The 19,794-nt window shown below is 38.5% G+C and overlaps 1 protein-coding gene across 1 annotated transcript in view; it reads left to right on the forward strand.

The window, feature by feature from the left end:
• The window catches only part of LOC109249552 (uncharacterized), a 276,220-nt gene that overhangs the window by 56,646 nt on the left and 199,780 nt on the right, over window positions 1-19,794 (forward strand). Inside the window, exons 4-5 of the mRNA XM_053905327.1 lie at window positions 989-1,055; window positions 1,355-1,531. Coding sequence (XP_053761302.1) covers window positions 989-1,055; window positions 1,355-1,531 — 244 coding nt within the window. The remainder of the gene's footprint in view (window positions 1-988; window positions 1,056-1,354; window positions 1,532-19,794) is intronic.

Here is a 19,794-nt window from a genome sequence, read left to right on the forward strand (position 1 = left end):
AATGGCAATGTTAGAAGCTCCAGGAGATCTGGTAAAAGCAATGACACAGGGTTGTAAAATGGACACGACATTTTGTTATTCTGAATCCAGTCATCAGAAACTTGATTTAATGCGTTGTCTGATACGCCACCTTTACATGTAACCGTGGCTTGCTCATTTCTACGTGCTTTATCTTTCTGGCTCTTTGGCTTAGGCTAACCTAAATTTTATAATTTAATCTGAAACTTGAGCATTTCCACCATGGATATTTTTAAAATTTAGTCTGACAGTTATCAAGGATTCATTTGGAACTTGTAGGAGTCTGAGGACTCTAATAATATTTCTGGCTATTCATTTTCATTTTTGAACATTTATTATGCATTCTCATATTAATGGCTTTCCCAGTCACGTAATGAATTCTGGTTTTCAGTGAGGTGGCATTTTATGAAATTTGTGTAAGTCCCAGGAGACTATGAAACTCTTGGCATTTCACATCATTTTGACTTTTGCTGAAATTTTGGATCAGATTTATCCCTGGTTAGATTTCAAGAAGGAATTAATTCACACGCTGGAACTTAGCGGTTTAAAACAAATACGGACACAAACAAGCACCAACGCTGGGCACGTTTTCTACAAGATCATTCTATCTCGCCGAAATGAAATGGCATCATAGCACTGTCCGAATTCCTGTCAATCCTGCAGTGCAAGCTTCTCTGTGCAAATTGGCTAGTGTCCTTAATTTGTTGAGGGCCCTTTGCATTAATTAAAAATGATAAAAACAAAGTATTTGAACGTGACCTTCATTTGGCATTTGTATTAACTTTTCTTATCCTCTTTTATTTAATTCTTCCACTTCTGTTGTTCAATTAGTGTTTGACCCCTTTAGGAGAGATGTAAATTAAATGACATTTCAATGCCATCCCATATTTAAAATCCTGTGTTAGTTGTGGATCATAAATGATGATCTTCATTCTTTAGCTAATTTATTCATTTAACAATTTCCCTCCAGAAGTTTCGGCAGAAGGCTCTGAAGCAAACTAAGCAGAAGAAATCCAAGTCGGCTGAATTTCTGATGGGTGAGCCTTGCTTGATGAGTTATTGCTCATAATTTGTGTAAGGATTAATTAACTAATTACAGACAAATGGCTGTGGGCGAAATTTTGCTCTTGCTTGTCAGGGTGCAATTTGTAATTATTTTAATCATTTATTCTTTTTTTTTTTTAAGAGTTAATTTTAACCTAATTCTGTTTTGGTGACATTTGAGGATGATACACTTGAGTCTTTCCGCACAAGAATTACTGGGAGGAATTTTCTGCTTGTCATTGGAATACATTTTGCTTTAGAATGATCTTCTGACCTCCTTGTTTTGCTCTAGTTAAAGAAGATAGAGAGGCTATGGAAGGCATCGGGAACCCAGCTTTTAACGTGAGCAGCCCGGATCTCTTAGCACATCAGACTTCAGACAGGAAAGTTATTAGACTCGACACGCTGGATCGTACCCTTGCAGCTCACCAACAAAAATTCAGGCTGCTGGCCTCTGCTGAACCAAAAGGTGTGACTTCAGTCCTGATTATCTTCATACTCGCTGACAGTTGCCGTGCTTCTGATCTAACCTGGGCATCCTGGAGCCGGCATCAGGCATTCCATCCCAGCGTGTCTGCACAGGCTTCCTGAGAGGCTCTGGATGCCACGCGGAGGGCACACGTAGGATCTGTTTTGCCATTGGTATGCAGGCCATAATCTCATATGTGAAGGTTGCTGAGCAGTGAATCCAGTCCTGTCTCGGGGTGCTGAGATGGAACGGGTTCAATCTCAGGACATCACACTCTGGGGCAGATAGGGGATGAAATGCTGACACTCCCATTTATAGGATGCCATTGTGCCAGTGTGTTCGTAAACGATGCGGGCCTCTCACTCTGGGGCCTTAAGACCTCAATGGCCCCTTCCTTTGGAAAAGGACGGTTTCTCTATAGGTTGAGACATCTGTGCTAGGAGCTTCACTTAACATCTGCTAAATGCAGAAAGCATGGCTTAGTAGTTAGGATTTATCTGCAGGAATCCACATTCACCCACAGTTTCCTCCGTTTTCTGGCATAGGGCTATTTCCAATAGTTAACTATTTAAAAGATTCTGCCCAAGCCAAGGGGAATGCGTACATACTTAGCATCGGGCTGATACAAGATGGCGGACTCCTAGAGAGAGAGAGAGAGACAGCTCTTCTTCTAAGCTTGGGCCTCTTTGCTGCCAAGAGGGAAAGATTGTTTATTCTGTACCTATCGAGAAGGAAGTCATTAAAACTTGCTGTCTTTGCTCTCGTCTTCATCCATCGAACAGGACAAAAGACATCAGAATTGAATGACCAGATAGCTTTTTGAAAGGGAGCTGTCTGAAGTAATGAAGCATGAGCTGGCACAGGTGTGTTTCTCTGCTGGTCCCACTTAGCAGCCTCATCGTGATTTCCACCTGTACAGAGCAGGCAATCCAGATCCCCATGGGTTAGCACGGTATACAGAGCATTTATTGTACCAATTTTGATTCCTAAAGCTCGGGGGAAATTCTACCGGCCTCTAGATTTCTGCATTCTACGTCGTATCATGCGTGTTCTAATCAGTGAATTTGGCTTGGCTTATTCTCCTTGCATGTGTCTGTGTGCATTTTTCTGGAAGTTTGTAAAAAGTAGCTAGATGTAGGGCTATCGCTTATGAAAATAAAAGCCTCCGTTTGCAAGTGCTTAGTATCAGTTAGTCACTATGCTAAGCATTTTCTGTGCACTCTCTTCTCTCATTTTGTACTTCCTTGGGCATATTAGGATACATATCAGTTAATGCAATAGAAGCCTCAATAACAGAGGCTTAGACTGGCTCTAGTACCTTCTGTTTCATTGCTTTGGATTCCTTAAGCTTGTTCCCATCTGCATGATCCAACATGATTTGATATCAGCTCCATGTTCCAAGCTCTGGGAAGGAAGCTGAAGGTCACAGACCCAGAATTACATGTATTGTTTCTGTTTATAACCCTCTTGCTGGAAACCGGTCACCTGACAAGTCTAGTCACAGAGACCGGAAAATGTTGTTACCTGGGAGTCAAGTTTCCAGATGCAATTGGGGGGTTCGTGAATGTATATTGTATCCAACCGGTAGAGTCTACGTCCAGTGTATTTTATTACTCTCCTCATTTTATAGACGAGGAAATCTAGGTTTTAACTTGACTGAAGTAAGAAAGAGAATAAATGGTGGAATAAGGGATTTAAGCCAAGTCTTGTTTGACTCCGTGATCTCCACATCTCACCCCACTGCCATATACCTTCCCTCTTTTTTTTTTTTTTATGGACATGCCACAGGGCATTGTGCAGGAAGATCAAGACAACATCTTGAGAGGTTGCTGACATATTCAGAAGGGAGACTCTAGAGCTGGGTCAGACATTCAAGATCAGCGACCTCCCAAGCTGGCAAAGAACATTCTGGCAGAGCGACAGATGTTCAGCAGCATGAAGGAGACTTAGGGACCCATGGCATTCGTCTGGCTTCTTCTTGTTCAACCCCGGACTCTGAAGGAAAACTTCTGGTACCTTCAGTGCAAAGATTTTTTTTTAGGTCTTTGGTTCCTGTGGTGGGAAATTAGTCTTTCTTATGGAGCTAGGGTGTTTCACTGCAAGAGAGAGGTGTGTCCCTTAGCACAAATGAAGGCTGGAGCAGGCTTTTGTTTTGTTTTGTTTTGTTTTACAAATTTATATTCAACAGAGGTGTTCAGGTTTTTTCAGTAGGAATTCTTATTCTCCGTGATCCCAGAAGACTAGAAGCCTACGTGGAAACCTTGAATTTTAAGTTTTTTGATGAATATTCAGAGGTGGAGTACCAACTTGATGGCTTGGCTGTTAGAAGCTGAATAAAGCCAGTCATGGAGAATAATTACATTTATGGTAAAGTAAGTGTTGGTGAGAGAGGATAGGATGAGGTCTATGAAAAGGATGACATTTGTGATAAGTGTTGGGGCGGAAGTAATTATGGGTAAGTGTTATAAAGTAGAAATATAATGCGAGCCACACACATAACCTTACATTTTCTAATAGTTCACATTAATGAAACTAGTGAACTAATTTTAATAATACATTTTATTTAAAACAATAGCTACAAATATCTACAAATATTATTATTTCAAGTTATAATCAATATAAACATTTAAAGATACTTCACTTTTTGGGGGGGTATGAAGTCTTTGAAATCTGTGTGTGTTTTACATTGACAACAAATCCAACGTGGGCTAGCCTTATTTCAAGTACTCCATAGGTGTATGTGGCTGGTGTCTCGTACTAAGCAATGTGATTGTAGCTAACTACTTCTGGAAGTTTAGCTGTGCAAATCTGCATGGTAGATTTTCAAGAACTCTTAGAGAGCTGTAACATCCCAACACCCCAAATGCCGCTTAACCAATATTGACCCACAATATAATATTCCCAACATGGTCTCAATTGTACTTGTTGTTTTTAATATCAGTTCTATGATATTAAAGAAGTCTGAACACAAAGGGTATTCCCGGACATAGGCTGAGTGAGTTCTGCGTGCCAGGAAATAGTAGTTTCTCCATGATTTTAAAGAAGGCCTATACCAAAGGCCAACTTCCTTGATGCTGGTTTTGTATGTAGGAGTTTCCACAAGAAGAGTATAATTGCTTAGGTAAACATATATTGCTTTATCACTTTTACATATGCCTAAAAATGGAATTTATGTTCCTCTGTTAGTGTTTATCAACCCTGGCTATATATGAGAATTATCTAGAAGTGAGAGACTCTTTGGCAGTCATAACCTTCAGGATGGTTGTTGGGTAGGTCTACATTCCAAGTTTTCTACAAGGCATTTTGATGGACAGCGTGGGTTGAGACCTGCCACTATGGGCCTCTTCCCATATCTGGGAGATAGAAGGTAGTAATTGTCATGAGTGACAGTTAGTTGGCCTGGTTCTGGAAGATGGAAGGAGAGAGAAAATTTTGTGACTCAAAGGTAGAGAGAGCAGAGTGGAAGGAACAAAAAGAAGAAACTTTAGATGGAAAATCCAGAAATGATTTATTATCATCCTGACACAATCAGCCAGACATTACATAGGTAAGGGTTATACCATCTGTCTTCTGGAACATGGTCAACATTTAGAAAAAAAATTATTTGCAGGGTGCCTGGGTGGCTCAGTCTGGTAAGCGTCTGACTCTGAGTTTTGGCTCAGATCATGATCTCACAGTTTCATGAGTTCAAGCTCTGTGTCAGGCTCTGCTCTGACAGCAGGGAGCCTGCTTGGGATTCTCTTTCTCCTTTCTCTCTGCCCCTCGCCTGCTCACGCTGTCTCTGGCTCTCTCAAAAATAAATAAATAAATCAATAATTTTAAAAATTAAAAAAAAGAAAGAAACAAATTATTTGCTACATCTCTATTCAAACCCACCCTGTTTGCCTGCCTTTGAGAGACCCTCCAAAAAAAGATTCAATTGCAAATGAAATGTACAATTTTACGGTTGGTGAATGAAGAAGAAGTATGTGATTTTAGAAACTTGAGATATTATAGAACACAGTGTTTCTTGTTAATATTAAAAAAAGAAAATTTTACATGATCTACCCATGTGATTACTTAGGCAAGAGGGTAATTAGATATTTCCCCCACGGTATTATTACAATGAGCATAAATTATCATCCCATAAGTAAATATCAGTATATTTCCACCTTTTAGATGCTTAACAAAAAAGCATTAGTAAGAATTATGGGATTTTTTTTGGTCACATGTCCTCTGTTCCATCATGCCCAGAACTTGTGCTTTGTGTGTGTGGACTGCTTTTCCAATCCCAGCTCATCCTCTCTGCTCATTGCCAGCTATGCACTGATCTGATGATGATGAGCCTGTGGAAATTCAGAATTATAGTACTTGCAAAGGGGGCACCTGGGTGGCTCAGTTGGTTTAGTGTCCAACCCTTGATTTCAACTCAGGTCATGATCTCAGGTAGTGGGATCGAGCCCCACATTGGGCTCTGTGCTGACATTGTGGAGCCTGCTTGGGATTCTTTATCTCTCTCCCTCTCTGCCCCTTGACCACCCCCCCCAAATAGTCATTGAAGAGGGAGAGTGGCAGAGAACCACTCTGTGTGTGTGTGTGTGTGTGTGTGTGTGTGTAGAATCCCAGTTCAGCTGATTCAAGTATGTTCAGTCTAGGACTCAGTGCATGTCTGAGGATTTGTGGTTTAAAGGAGCCCAAAATGAACATAGCTTTTAGTGACAAAACTGATACAGAAGTTTAGGTTTTCTGATAGGTCAGTGATTTGGTCAATATCTTAGCAGTTGGACAGAAATGCCATTTTTTAAAAACCTAGTTTCCTTTAAATATTGGGTGGAAATTTAAAAAATACTTTCTAGCCATCAGATTAAAGAGTTATACTCTATCAATGAAATTCCATATTAAATTCAAACGTTGCTAAGCTTTTCTTAGCTGCCATTTGGCCAGCTCATTTATTGCATTTCCATTTAAGAAAAAAGTAAGATGACTCCTAGGAAAGGGTTAATTCCAAGTAAGAGACGGTCAGGCACACAAGCTTGATGTCATGCCAACAGCTCAGGACCAGAGAGGAAGGGAAATTTTTTTTTTTTTTTGATTTGACTTTATCTTTTATTTTTTAAAATTTACATCCAAATTAGTTAGTATATAGTGAAGCAATGATTTCAGTAGATTCCTTAATGCCCCTTCCCCATTTAGCCCATCCCCCTTCCCACAACCCCTCCAGCAATCCTCAGTTTGTTCTCCATATTTATGAGTCTCTTCTGTTGTCCCCCTCCCTGTTTTTATATTATTTTTGTTTCCCTTCCCTTATGTTCATCTGTTTTGTCTCTTAAAGTCCTCATATGAGTAAATCATATGATTTTTGTCTTTCTCTGACTGACTAATTTCACTTAGCATAATACCCTCCAGTTCTATCCACGTAGTTGCAAATGGCAAGATTTCATTCTTTTTGATTGCTGAGTAATACTCCATTGTATATATAAACCACATCTTCTTTATCCATTCATCCATCTATGGATATTCGGGTTCTTTCCATACTTTGGCTATTGTTGATAGTGCTGCTATAAACATGGGGGTGCATGTGTCCCTTCAAAACAGCACACCTGTATCCCTTGGATAAATGCCTAGTAGTGCAATTGCTGGGTTCTAGGGTAGTTCTATTTTTAGTTTTTTGAGGAACCTCCATACTGTTTTCCAGAGTGGCTGCACCAGCTTGCATTGCCACCAACGATGCAAAAGAGATTCTCTTTCTCTGCACCCTCGCCAACATCTGTTGTTCCTGAGTTGTTAATGTTGCCATTCTGGCAACTGTCTCATTGTGGTTTTGATTTGTGTTTCCCTGATGATGAGTGATGTTGAGCATTTTTTCATGTGTCAGTTGGCCATCTGGATGTCTTCTTTGGAGAAGTGTCTATTCATGTCTTTTGCCCATTTCTTCACTGGATTATTTGTTTTTTGGGTGTTGAGTTTGATAAGTTCTTTGCACATTTTGGATACCAACTCTTTATCTGATATGTCATTTGCAAATATCTTCTCCCATTCTGTCAGTTGCCTTTTAGTTTTGCTGATTGTTTCCTTCGCTGTGCAGAAGATTTTTATTTTGATGAGGTCCCAGTAGTTCATTTTTGCTTTTGTTTCCCTTGCCTCCAGAGACGTGTTGAGTAAGAAATTGTTGCGGGCAAGATCCAAGAGGTTTTTGCCTTTCTCCTCGAGGATTTTGATGGCTTCCTGTCTTACATTGAGGTCTTTCATCTACTTTGAGTTTATTTTTGTGTATGGTATAAGAAACTGGTCCAGGTTCATTCTTCTGCATGTCGCTGTCCAGTTTTCCCAGCACCACTTGCTGAAGAGACTGTCCTTATTCCATTGGATATCCTTTCCTGCTTTGTCAAAAGTTAGTTGCCCATACGTTTGTGGGTCCATTTCTGGGTTCTCTATTCTACACCATTGATCTGAGTGTCTGTTCTTCTGCCAGTACCATAATGTCTTGATGGTTACAGCTTTGTAGTATAAGTCTGGGATTGTGACGCCTCCTGCTTTGGTTTTCTTTTTCAAGATTGCTTTGGCTATTTGGGGTCTTTTCTGGTTCCATACAAATTTTAGGATTATTTGTTCTAGCTCTGTGAAGAATGCTGGTGTTACTTTGATAGGGATCGTGTTGAATATGTAGATTGCTTTGGGTAGTATCAACATTTTAACAATATTTGTTCTTTCTATCCAGGAACATGGAATCTTTTTCCATTTCTTTGTATCTTCTTCAATTTATTTCACCAGCTTTCTATAGTTTTCGGTGTATAGATTTTTCACCTCTTTGGTTAGATTTATTCCTAGGTGTTTTATGGTTTTTGGTGCAACTGTAAATGGGATCGATTCCTTGATTTCTCTTTCTGTCACTTCATTGTTGGTGTACAGGAATGCAACCAATTTCTGTGCATTGATTTTATATCCTGCAACTTTGCTGAATTCATGAATCAGTTCTAGCAGTTTTTTGGTGGAATCTTTTGGGTTTTCCATACAGAGTATCATGTCATCTGCGAAGAGTGAAAGTTTGACCTTCTCCTGGCTGATTTGGATGTCTTTTATTTCTTTGTGTTGTCTGATTGCAGAGGCTAAGACTTCCAATACTATGTTGAATAACAGTGGTGAGAGTGGAAAACCCTGTCTTAGCGTTGGGTCGCTTGTATATGGCTTTTATCATCTCGAGGTATGATCCTTCTATCCCTACTTTCTTGAGGGTTTTTATCAAGAAAGGATGCTGTATTTTGTCAAATGTTTTCTCTGCATCTATTGAGAGGATCAGATGGTTCTTGTCCTTTCTTTTATTGATGTGATGAATCACGTTAACTGTTTTGCAGATATTGAACTAGCCCTGCATCCCAGGTATAAACCCCACTTGGTTGTGGTGAATAATTTTTTTAATGTATTGTTGGATCCGGTTGGCTAATATCTTGTTGAGGATTTTTGCATCCATGTTCATCAGGGAAATTGGTCCATAGTTTTCCTTTTTAGTGGGGTCTCTGTCTGGTTTTGGAATCAGGGTAATGCTGGCTTCATAGAAAGAGCTTGGAAGTTTTCCTTCCATTTCTATTTTTTGGAACAGTTTCAACTCTTCCTTAAATGTTTGGTAGAATTCCCCTGGAAAGCCATCTGGCCCTGGACTCTTGTTTTTTGGCAGATTTTTGATTACTAATTCGATTTCCTTACTGGTTATGGGTCTGTTCAAATTTTCTATTTCTTCCTTTTTCAGTTTTGGTAGTGAATATGTTTCTATGAATTTGTCCATTTCTTCCAGACTGCCCATTTTGTTGGCATATAATTGCTCATAATATTCTCTTATTATTGTTTTTATTTCTGTTGTGTTGGTTGTGATTTCTCCTCTTTCATTCTTGATTTTACTTCTTTGGGTCCTTTCCTTTTTCTTCTTGATCAAACTGGCTAGTGGTTTATCAATTTTGTTAATTCTTTCAAAGAACCAGCTTCTGGCTGGGTTCATTGATCTGTTCTACTGTTTTTGTGGTTTTGATAGCATTAATTTCTGCTTTAATCTTTATTATTTCCTGTCTTCTGCTGGTTTGGGGTTTTATTTCCTGTTCTTTTTCCAGCTCGTTAAGGCGTAAGGTTAGGTTGTGTATCTGAGATATTTCTTCCTTCTTTAGGAAGGCTTGGATTGCTAGATCTTTCCTCTTATGATTGCCTTTGCTGTATCCTAGAGGTTTTGGGTTGTGGTGCTATCATTTTCATTGACTTCCATATACTTTTTAATTTCTTCTTTAACAGCTTGGTTAGCTCATTCATTCTTTAGTAGGATGTTCTTCAGTTGCCACGTATTTGTTACCTTTCCAAATTCTTTCTAGTGGTTGATTTCGAGTTTCATAGCATTGTGGTCTGAAAATATACACGGTATGATCTTGATCTTTTTGTACTTACTTAGGGATGATTTGTGTCCCAGTATATGGTCTATTATGGAGAACGTTCCATGTGCACTGGGGAAGAATACATATTCTGCTGCTTTAGGATGAAATGTTTTGAATATATGTGTTAAGTCCATCTGGTCCAATGTGTCATTCAAAGCCATTGTTTCCTTGTTGATTTTTGGATTAGATGGTCTGTCCATTGCTGTGAGTGGGGTGTGGAAATTTTGATTACAGTAGTGTTTGCCAATCATCTTGTCCCATGATCTAATCCCCAGGCATTTCTTCCTGGTTTTTTGGGAGAGGGTCTTGGAATAAGAACTGAGATCTCTGTCAGTTGTTGAAGAACCACAATGGTTCTACCTGCTAACTTGTGTAATGTGGAGGAGTCCCTTGTGGGCAAAGACTATGTATATCCCTTCACTTGACATTGCCAATGGCACATGGATGGATGGAGGCACGAGTCTAAGGTCTGATCAGAACAAGAGAAGATGTTGGAGAGAATGTACCATAGCCTAGAATGGGTACCAGCAAATATTAGCATTGGAGGCAACAGTGGTCACTGGAGGTGGCCCCAATGGCAGCTCTGGAATGACAACAAGTGGTTTTCCTGTGGCTTCATAGAATGGAAGCACCACCATTGATTCCATGATAAGAATGGTTTGAAAAACTCCTCTGTTGGTAGAAAAACCTTTACATAGGCAGCAGCAAAGCAGAAGGTGGAGTGGTAGAGAAAGAAAATGGCAAATGTTCTTTTTTAAATTTTTTTTTTTTAACGTTTATTTATTTGTGAGACAGAGAGAGACAGAGCATGAACAGGGGAGGAGCAGAGAGAGAGGGAGACACAGAATCTGAAACAGGCTCCGGGCTCTGAGCTGTCAGCACAGAGCCCGACGCAGGGCTCGAACTCACAGACCGTGAGATCATGACCTGAGCTGAAGTCGGACCTTAACCGACCGAGCCACCCAGGCACCCCGAAAATGGCAAATGTTCTAAAGACACTAAGGGAAATTAGTTTGGGCATATATGATCTAAGGCCTTAGATCCTTCCAGCAGAGATGAGGGGTAATTTGAAATAAGGGTAGGAGATCCATAATAGTTGTGCCTGAGCCAAAGAAATCATGGATTATGGTTATAAATGTGACTCTAAATCTAATTTCAGATTGGTGTAGCCATTAAAGTTACACATGCACAAAAATTTGTAATAAAAATAACTTGTAGTGCACATGTAAAGTGCATAATTCAAATTGTCTGAGCAAATATGTGATGAGAATTGTTTCTCCCCATAGTGCACATAGCCTAGGTTATTTTAGAAGTCATGTTGTATAAAACTGTTTACATCACTCTCACTTGTGGCTATTTTCCCCTTAAGATGGGAAACAAGTGTTATATGAAATTTATAGAACATTTAAATTTTTTAAATGTTTATTTATTTTTGAGAGAGAGAGAGACAGAGTGTGAGTGGGGTTGGGGTAGAGAGGGAGGGAGACACAGAATCCGAAGCAGGTTCCAGGCTCCAAGCTGTCAGCACAGAGCCTGACTCGGGGCCCGAACTCACAAACTGTGAGATCACGACCTGAGCTGAAGACGGACGCTCAACCGACTGAGCTACCCAGGCACCCCTAAATTTATAGAACATTAAAAAATATATATTGTTTTTGCTTTAAGACATTTCAACTGTTATTAAGATGAAGGAAATAGACAGGCAAATCATTTGCTTTAGGTTTATTGAACTGACCTGGATTTGTGTCTGTAGACCCCATTTGGCTCCTAAGTGAGTTGAACCTCCTTCATTGACCTCAAAGGCTAAAAATAAACACTCAGGAATGTATCCTTCTTTCTGAAATGAAGAAATATTTTATGGAGATACATGAAAGATAAAATATTTGGTCAGTTTACACAAATCAACACACATCAATTTAAGTTTACTTTCCTGTTTTTTTTTGTTTTTTTTTTTTTTTAATGGAGTAAGAGTTCTAGAACAACATTCAGTTTGGGAAAGAGCATTTTAATCAGATATTTGAGTTTTGAGAATTTCAATAGAATAAGAAAAGTTTCATTTATTGTCCTCTCAGAAAGAACTGCCTCCTTACAGTTAATCAGACAGATTTGCCCAGGAAATTAGGAGAACGTCTATTTGTGTTATCTTTTCCTGTTTCTGTTAATGCTAAAATTGAAACCATTGGTAACACTTTTTACCAACCATTCAGCACAATTATTTTCTGTGTTGTCTTCAAGTTGATGTTAGCAAAACCCCCTAATGGATAACTGTGTTCGTAAGATAATATTTTATAAAATCGTTCGTACATTGTTGGTTGGAGTAAGAATTCTTTTAAGAATGATTTTAACATTGAGAGATGTTGCGTTACTACTCTGGTTCATGGATGAGAAATGGGCTCACACATTTCAACCACTGGATCTATTTATACGCCAGTGAAATTTATATAGCTTTAACATAAAAATGTGAACATAAGAATGTATACGAGGGTGGAAAGGATGGTTAAGAATCTTAGAATCGTGGAAATGCTAGACCGGAAATCACAAAGCTGGTATTGCAGAAGTCCAAGTCTTTTCCTAATATAAACAGCTGCACAGTAAAAGGACAGAACAAAATGTGACAGAACAATGTTTTCTGCCACATTAGCGATGCGATCATCGTCTTAGCAGCTGGACGTGTTACTGGATTGTTTACCCACATCTTCCGAAATAGATGGTGAAATTTTAAAAGACATAACTTCCTATCAGAATAAGAAGTTACACCATACCAATGCAGTTTCATATACATTCAAACTTTGCAAGCCATGATGTTGACTAGAGTCAATGGTTGCATTTCCATTTTAAGAACAATTTTGTTAGAAAAGTTGTTCGTGACCTTAGTATTTTATGCTCTTAAATATAAATAAGTCCTTCATCTCCAAATAACTCCATTTAGAGTTTCTTTCAGATCACTTTTGTTTTCTATTAGAGAGAATTTAACAGCAAATTGACCAAAAACCTTATTTAAAAAAAACCCAGGGGAAGTCCTGAACCCTTTGCTTTAGGAGATAAAGTGTAGTTGTCTATAAATTTCCAGAGTTTTCAGAGAAAGGATTATTAATTAAGATTATTTAAACTAAATCTAATAATCCATGGTATTGATTGCTTCCATATTGAAATGTGCTGCACTGTGATGAAAACATTACTACCTGGGCAGACTGGGTGGCTCAGTCATTAAGGTTCCGACTTCAGCTTAGGTTATGATCTCAGAGTTTGTGAGCTTGAGCCCTGCATGGGGCTCTGTGCTGACAGCCTGGAGCCTGCTTTAGATTCTGTGTCTCCCTCTCTCTCTACTTCTTGCCTGCTCACACTCTGTCTGTCTCTCTCTCAAAAATAAATAAACATCAAAAAAAAATTAAGAAAACATTACTACCTAAATGAAGTCTTAAACATAGTGCATAAATACAAGTAACCTTAGATCCATGAGGAAGACATATTATTAAATGAATGATGGCGCAATAAAAAAGGTTAGGGTGGGGCTCTTGGGTGGCTCAGTGAGTTGAGCGTCCCACTCTTGATTTCGGCACAGGTCATGATCCCTGGGTCGTGGGAACGAGCTTCGTGTTAGGCTCTGCACTGACAATGCAAGCCTGCCTGGCATTCTTTCTCTGCCTCTGCCCCCCTCCCCTCTCCCCTGCTCACTTTCTCTCTCCCTATCTCTCTCTCTTAAAAAAGAAAAAAAGATTAGAGGGTGATTGATGTTTAATTTCAGGTAGGTCCTAATTTGAAAGGCAATATTGCACGCTATATACATCAATTTATTTACATGTAGAATCATGCTGCCAGGCTTCAAGCTAGGAAAAAAAAAAAAAAAGGAAATCCACCTTGATATTTTTGGAAGGACTTTGAAACGTGTAAAAAAAAATAGTATATTTATACTTCACCTTTGAATTATCGCCATTACTTAAGTAATGGAAAGATCTTCCAGTTTAGGAGCTAGCTACTTAGGGACACACTCTACCGCTGTGGATTTGAGGTCCAGGGGAGCACAGGATGCATTAATGCCTCGAGGTGCTTTGGGATAATGCCCTGCAGGAATTATGCACTCAACGGCACTATGGTGGTTTGAAAGTTAAGATGCCTCATAATCTACCACGAGGGAGGGCCTTCGGGGAAGAAAGAATATGGCTCAATTAATTAGTACTTGTTAGCAAACTTCTACTGTTACCCTATTTAGATTTTCAAATCACTGATATCTCAAATACCCACAAGATGTGGAAAGGAAGTAAGAATAAGCAGTTGAGAAGGCGAATTTGCCCAACAGGGCACCTGTTCTGGAATACAGGGTTAGTGGTCAAGTAATTCGCACAGGCTAGCTTTTCTGTAAAGATGAAAAAAGAACTATTATCCATTTGCTGTTTTTAACCCGGCTGTTAAAGAAATTCATGCCTTTCAGTTTGAATTTCTGAGTAAGACGAATACTATTGATGATGACCAACGGACTCCTATGCAAAATCTAATATAAATAATTTAATTTTTGAGAGCGCTCTGGAGCTTTTCTGGGTGTTCCTTTTCTTAAAAAAAATTTTGTTTTAATGTTTATTCGTTGAGAGTGACAAAGAGACAAAGTGTGTGGGGGGGAGGGGCAGAGAGAAAGGGAGACCCAGAATCTGAAGCACGCTCCAGGCTCAGTGCTATCCGCACAGAGCTCGATGTGGGGCTCGAACCCACAAACCATGAGGTCATGACCTGAGCTGAAGTTGGATGCTTAACCCACTGAGCCACCCAGGTGCCCCTGGGTGTTGCTTTTCTATTCTCATTTTGTCTTCTAAGTGCCTATTGTTGGTATTTAGAAAAGTTAATGATTCTTAACGATTACCTGGTTATTTTCAAGCTATTGTGTCAATAATATCTCCTTTGTTCTAAAAGTTTTTTTGTTACATCTCTTATGTTTTCATGGTAGGGAAGCATATCATCTTCAAATAATAATTGCATAAGATATAATGATTTTCAATAGTTTGAGCTCATCTATTGTTCTAACTGCTTTGGCCAAGATTTCTAAGAGAGTGCTGAATAATAGTATTGATAGTGAACATCTGAATCGTACTTTGAGTTCTTGTCATTAACTTTTATTTTTGGATGTTTATTTGGGTTGTGTTGTTCTGTTTAAATATTTAGCATAATACTATGCTTTATCACAGTAAGATGTATTCTTGTATCTTTAGTTGCCTTTAAGTTAAATGTAAAATATGTTTGGGGGTGCCTGTGTGACTGTTGATTAAGTATCTGACTCTTTTTTTTATTTTAAATTTTTTTTAAGTTTATTTACTCTTCAGAGAGAGAGAGAGAGACAGAGTGCGAGCAGGGAGCGAGAGGGGGAGACACAGAATCCAAAGCAGGCTCCAGGCTCTGAGCTGTCAGCACAGGGCCCGATGGGGGGCTCGAAATAACGAACCGCGAGATCATGACCTGAGCCGAAGTCGGACACTCAACGGACTGAGCCACCCAGGCGCCCCAAGCATCTGACTCTTGATCTCAGCTCAGGCATTGATCTCAGCCCAGGCATTGATCTCAGCCCCACGTTGGGCTCTGTGCTGGGCATGAACCCTATTTAAAAAAAAATATATATACACACATATATTTTATATTTTATTATATTATTCATTATATACATAATATATATTATAATATTGTATTTATATATTACAATATTAGATATTATATATTTACTTACATTTATTATTTATATTATATATATTACAAACATAATATATATGTGTGTGTGTATATATATACACACACACATATATATGTATATATATATAAAATGTTTGTAAATCAACCTTATAAAACAGTATTTGGATTGATTTAGTATGGTAAGGCATGTATAAGTTTGACATAGTTTTCACTTTCTATATTCTATTACAGCCCCTGATTTCCACATATGTATATGTAAACTGGCATTGTGGACATTTAAACCTGAGTTCTTCATACTGGATTTTCAAAGAGGGGAAAATAGGAAGGTTTCCCAAATGTATTCATAAAGTGCATAGCAATTCAGTTTCATTACACTTACGTAGCCTTCATGCCTTTAAAAGGAATAGTGTTCGGGAGAATATCCTAGTTTGTAAAATGTTGGTGCATGGCTAGCATCATAGAATGTAAACCGTTTAGTTAGTGATTTAGTTTGCATGCAGTTCTCCTATTTTTATTTCACTGACAGTATATCACAGAAAACATGATGGTTGGTGATAAAAGGCTGAGCTGAAACAGGTGGATTCACAGGAAAAGGACAAGAATGGAGTCGATAAAAACCTCCCAAGGAACAGATAGATGCCTTCAGATTTTCTTCCTCGGGAGCTAATGGAGCTGATTTGAAAGGAAGTGATTGCCTCGTTGAGCCAAGACACTGCCATGATTCACGCTAACCTTCCTCTGGTGGGCAATTTCGTTCTCGCTCTTACAGCCCCCAAGGAACTGCATGGGTGCACACTGGAGTATTTCCTGACCAAAGTTCATGTACACTGTAATTTAAGTAAAAGCCCTGATTACATTCTGTGCTGCTCTGAGTTAAATGATAGGAAAACCTGATATGTGTGGAAGGGCAGAGGCAAGTACATGTGTTCTCCACCCCCAGTTCAGTAAAAAAAATAGCACAAGAAATGAATCAACTGAGGCTGATTCTAAACATTGAATGGCTAATTCTAGGAAGTTGGAAACAACAACAGAGTACCAAGAGTACCTGTAAGACCAGTGTCCTGCTTTATTAATTTATGTATCACATCCAATTGCTTCAATGCATCCTGTAAGATATATATTTACACGTGGGGCTGTCAGATTATTCATCTGAATATAACAAACAGTTAAATGCCAGCGAAATTAGAATCTGTTGTATGTATGTTGCTAGATGCCCTACTTTGAATTTCTCAGTGGGTCTATTAATTTTCCTGTGAGATGATTTTAGATATATCCAAATGCATATTCTGAATGACTAGGGCACTTTCAGAAATTTATCTTATTAGCAACCTACCTTCTGGTAATTTACACCCTATTCAAAAGCCATCCCACTTTATTATAGCCTCACACTATCCAATGAAACTTGAGCAAAGGAGCTAGTAGTGTTAGGAGGAAGTCTGTTGTTTCCGAATGTATCATAGGTTTGCTGTGCTTTACTGTCTTAGACTACTGGATTTAGCCTACTGTATTCAGGTTAGTGGTTTATCAGGGCAAGACATAACCGTAAAGAGGAGGAATTGTTCTGCCATTTAAGTGTAGGTTCTTATCTGACTCATAGGCTGATTTATTGTATAGCAAGAACTTGGCAAAATCATAAGACATTATAAATAATAGGTTATAAGTATTGCAGTATGGCTTCACTATCTCTACAGTCTTGAGAATATAGTGATTTGATCTTGAGTGTAATTCTTAGTGTGAAACAAAGGCATATGCAAAACACGTGACCCTTACTCGTCCTTGAGTTGCGTCATCATCCTTATCTGGCTCTCATTTTTTCCCACGACACTTATCACCACCAAAAAAGAACCCCCACAAAACCTATAAAATATACATATTTGTTTGCCTTTATTCTTCCACTCCCAGAATGTAAGCTCTGGGAGGGGAAGGATATTTGAGCATTTTACTTTACTGACATATTCACATAAAAAGCACTCAATAAATACTGGTCGAATGAATAGATAGGAAACATCATACCAGCAGAAAGTGCAAAAACGTAATAATCATTTGAACAAAAACATGAGTTAAACTCCATTCTGGGACTAGTGAGGAAGTCTGGACGCCATTACTTACTTTACAATATTGTAACTTCAGGGGACTGAGCAAAATCGAACAGCATCTGCTAATGAAACATGCTTCTCATGTCTTTACGCTCTTTGCATCTTTTCGCCTTTGCCCATGCTTCCCCTTCCATGAAAAATTCCTTTCCCCGGTAGTTTTAGATTTGGCTAATTCCTGATCACATTTTGAAACAACGTCAGGTAGCAATTTCTCCGGGAGTCTTCTCTAAGTCCCCAGTATTATGGGTTAGATGTTCCTGCTATGTGCTAGAACAGAACTCCTTTACCACAGTATTAAATCTTACCAGATTGCATAGTTTCCCTTCCTTGTTCTCTGAGCTCATTGTGCTCTGAAGGCAGAGGCCATGGTGCTTTGTTTGTTCCTTGTTAAAATCCACAAACATAATATTTTGTTCCTAGAAAGCACTTAGTTAAAGAGCAAAGGGAAGAGGGATCTTGGAGGAAAAGGTAGAGGGGGTGGGGAATAGAAAGGAAGAGACGAATAAAGAGTGGGAAAAAAGTCGTTCAGTTAATCAAGACAAATCATCTCAGACAGGGAAGAATTTGCAGTAGGTTTCCGAGAAGGGTTGATTTGACAAATGAATTCAGATGTTATGAGTACCTCTGTGTGCCAAGCACACTTCTAGACCCCGAGGGGGCTGCAGTAAACAAAGACATAATGTCATTGTCCCCATGGAACAATTTTATTTTAGGTTAGTCTGAAAACATGTTTTTTAGGTTTTGATTTTTTTTTTTTTAGTAAGGGAGACAGACAATAAACAAGCATAATATTATATATCAAGTATAATATATGTTATATATTATATTGTATATGTAACACAATGTACAACATGATGTAAAATATAGTGGAAAATACACAAATTGTAAAAATATATGAATTATACAACATATATGAATTTTATAAAGACATATGAATTAAGATATATGAATTACATAAAAAATGAATTATATAAATATATGAAATAGAAATAATGAATTCTATAAAATATATAAAATACATGAAATATATATTCATAAAATATATGAATTATATAAAATATAAGAAAAAATATGTGAATTATATAAAATACATGAAATACAAAAAATATATGAGTTACATAAAATATGTGGATTATATGAAGGTATATGAATTATATAAAAATATATGAAGTTATGAAATATACAAAAATATACGAATTACATAAATTATATGAACTACATAATGATATAGAAATTATATAAAGATATGAATTATATAAACTATATGAATTCCATAAAATTAATATAACAAGATAACATAAGATAAGAAAGATAAGATAAGCTAAACTTTGGGGATGCTAAAAGGGAACCCGCGGATTGCCTGTCTTACTTTGTAAAGATTCCTTATTAGCGTTTACCTGTCCTCTCCCAGAATGCAGAGCACAACATAAATCACTCCAGGCATGGCATTTATAACTTACATGTGTGCCTCTGCCCAGAATGAATGTGGGAGGAACGATTTGCATAGATGTCAAAACCATACGTGGACCTTTGAGGGGCCCACCTCCCAGGGGCTTGCGGAAGCACCCAGCCTTGAGGGGACACTCGAGGGGGGGGGGTGCTGGAGTCTCCCAGCAATCCCAGGGGGCAGGCCCCCTTGCACAGCTGGGCGGGACCCTCATTTCTCCACTGACAGCAGGGATTGAAAAATGGTTACGAACCAAATAAATTTGGCTAATACATTTGGTTACAAAGCAAATCAACTTCTCCAGACTTCTGGTTAAAAATGACTTCCCTCTGTTTCTTTCTCCAAGGTCTTGATTCTCTCGGTGTTATTTACTAAGTCGTTTCAGGAGACAAAGAATTGAGTTTTGTACTTGATGCGGGGAGATTGCAGGATCTGGGCACCGATTGTTGACGGCTGTCGCTTCCGTTAATAGTAAGAAATAGACCACCCCTTGCGCTTTCATATAGGCGAGTTATTTTGCGAGCATATGGAAGACTGAGCTTAGGGTACCACAGTGCTTTGTAGTAGAGGGGGAAAAAAACCAAAAACAATCACAGTGAATGAGGGAGAACGGCTGTGTTATTGCAGTACACAAGACTTTGATTACATACTGCCAAGATT

Source organism: Panthera pardus, unplaced genomic scaffold (genome assembly GCF_024362965.1).
Source record: "Panthera pardus isolate Hobbes unplaced genomic scaffold, ASM2436296v1 HiC_scaffold_17, whole genome shotgun sequence".
Classification (NCBI taxonomy): Eukaryota; Metazoa; Chordata; class Mammalia; order Carnivora; family Felidae; genus Panthera; species Panthera pardus.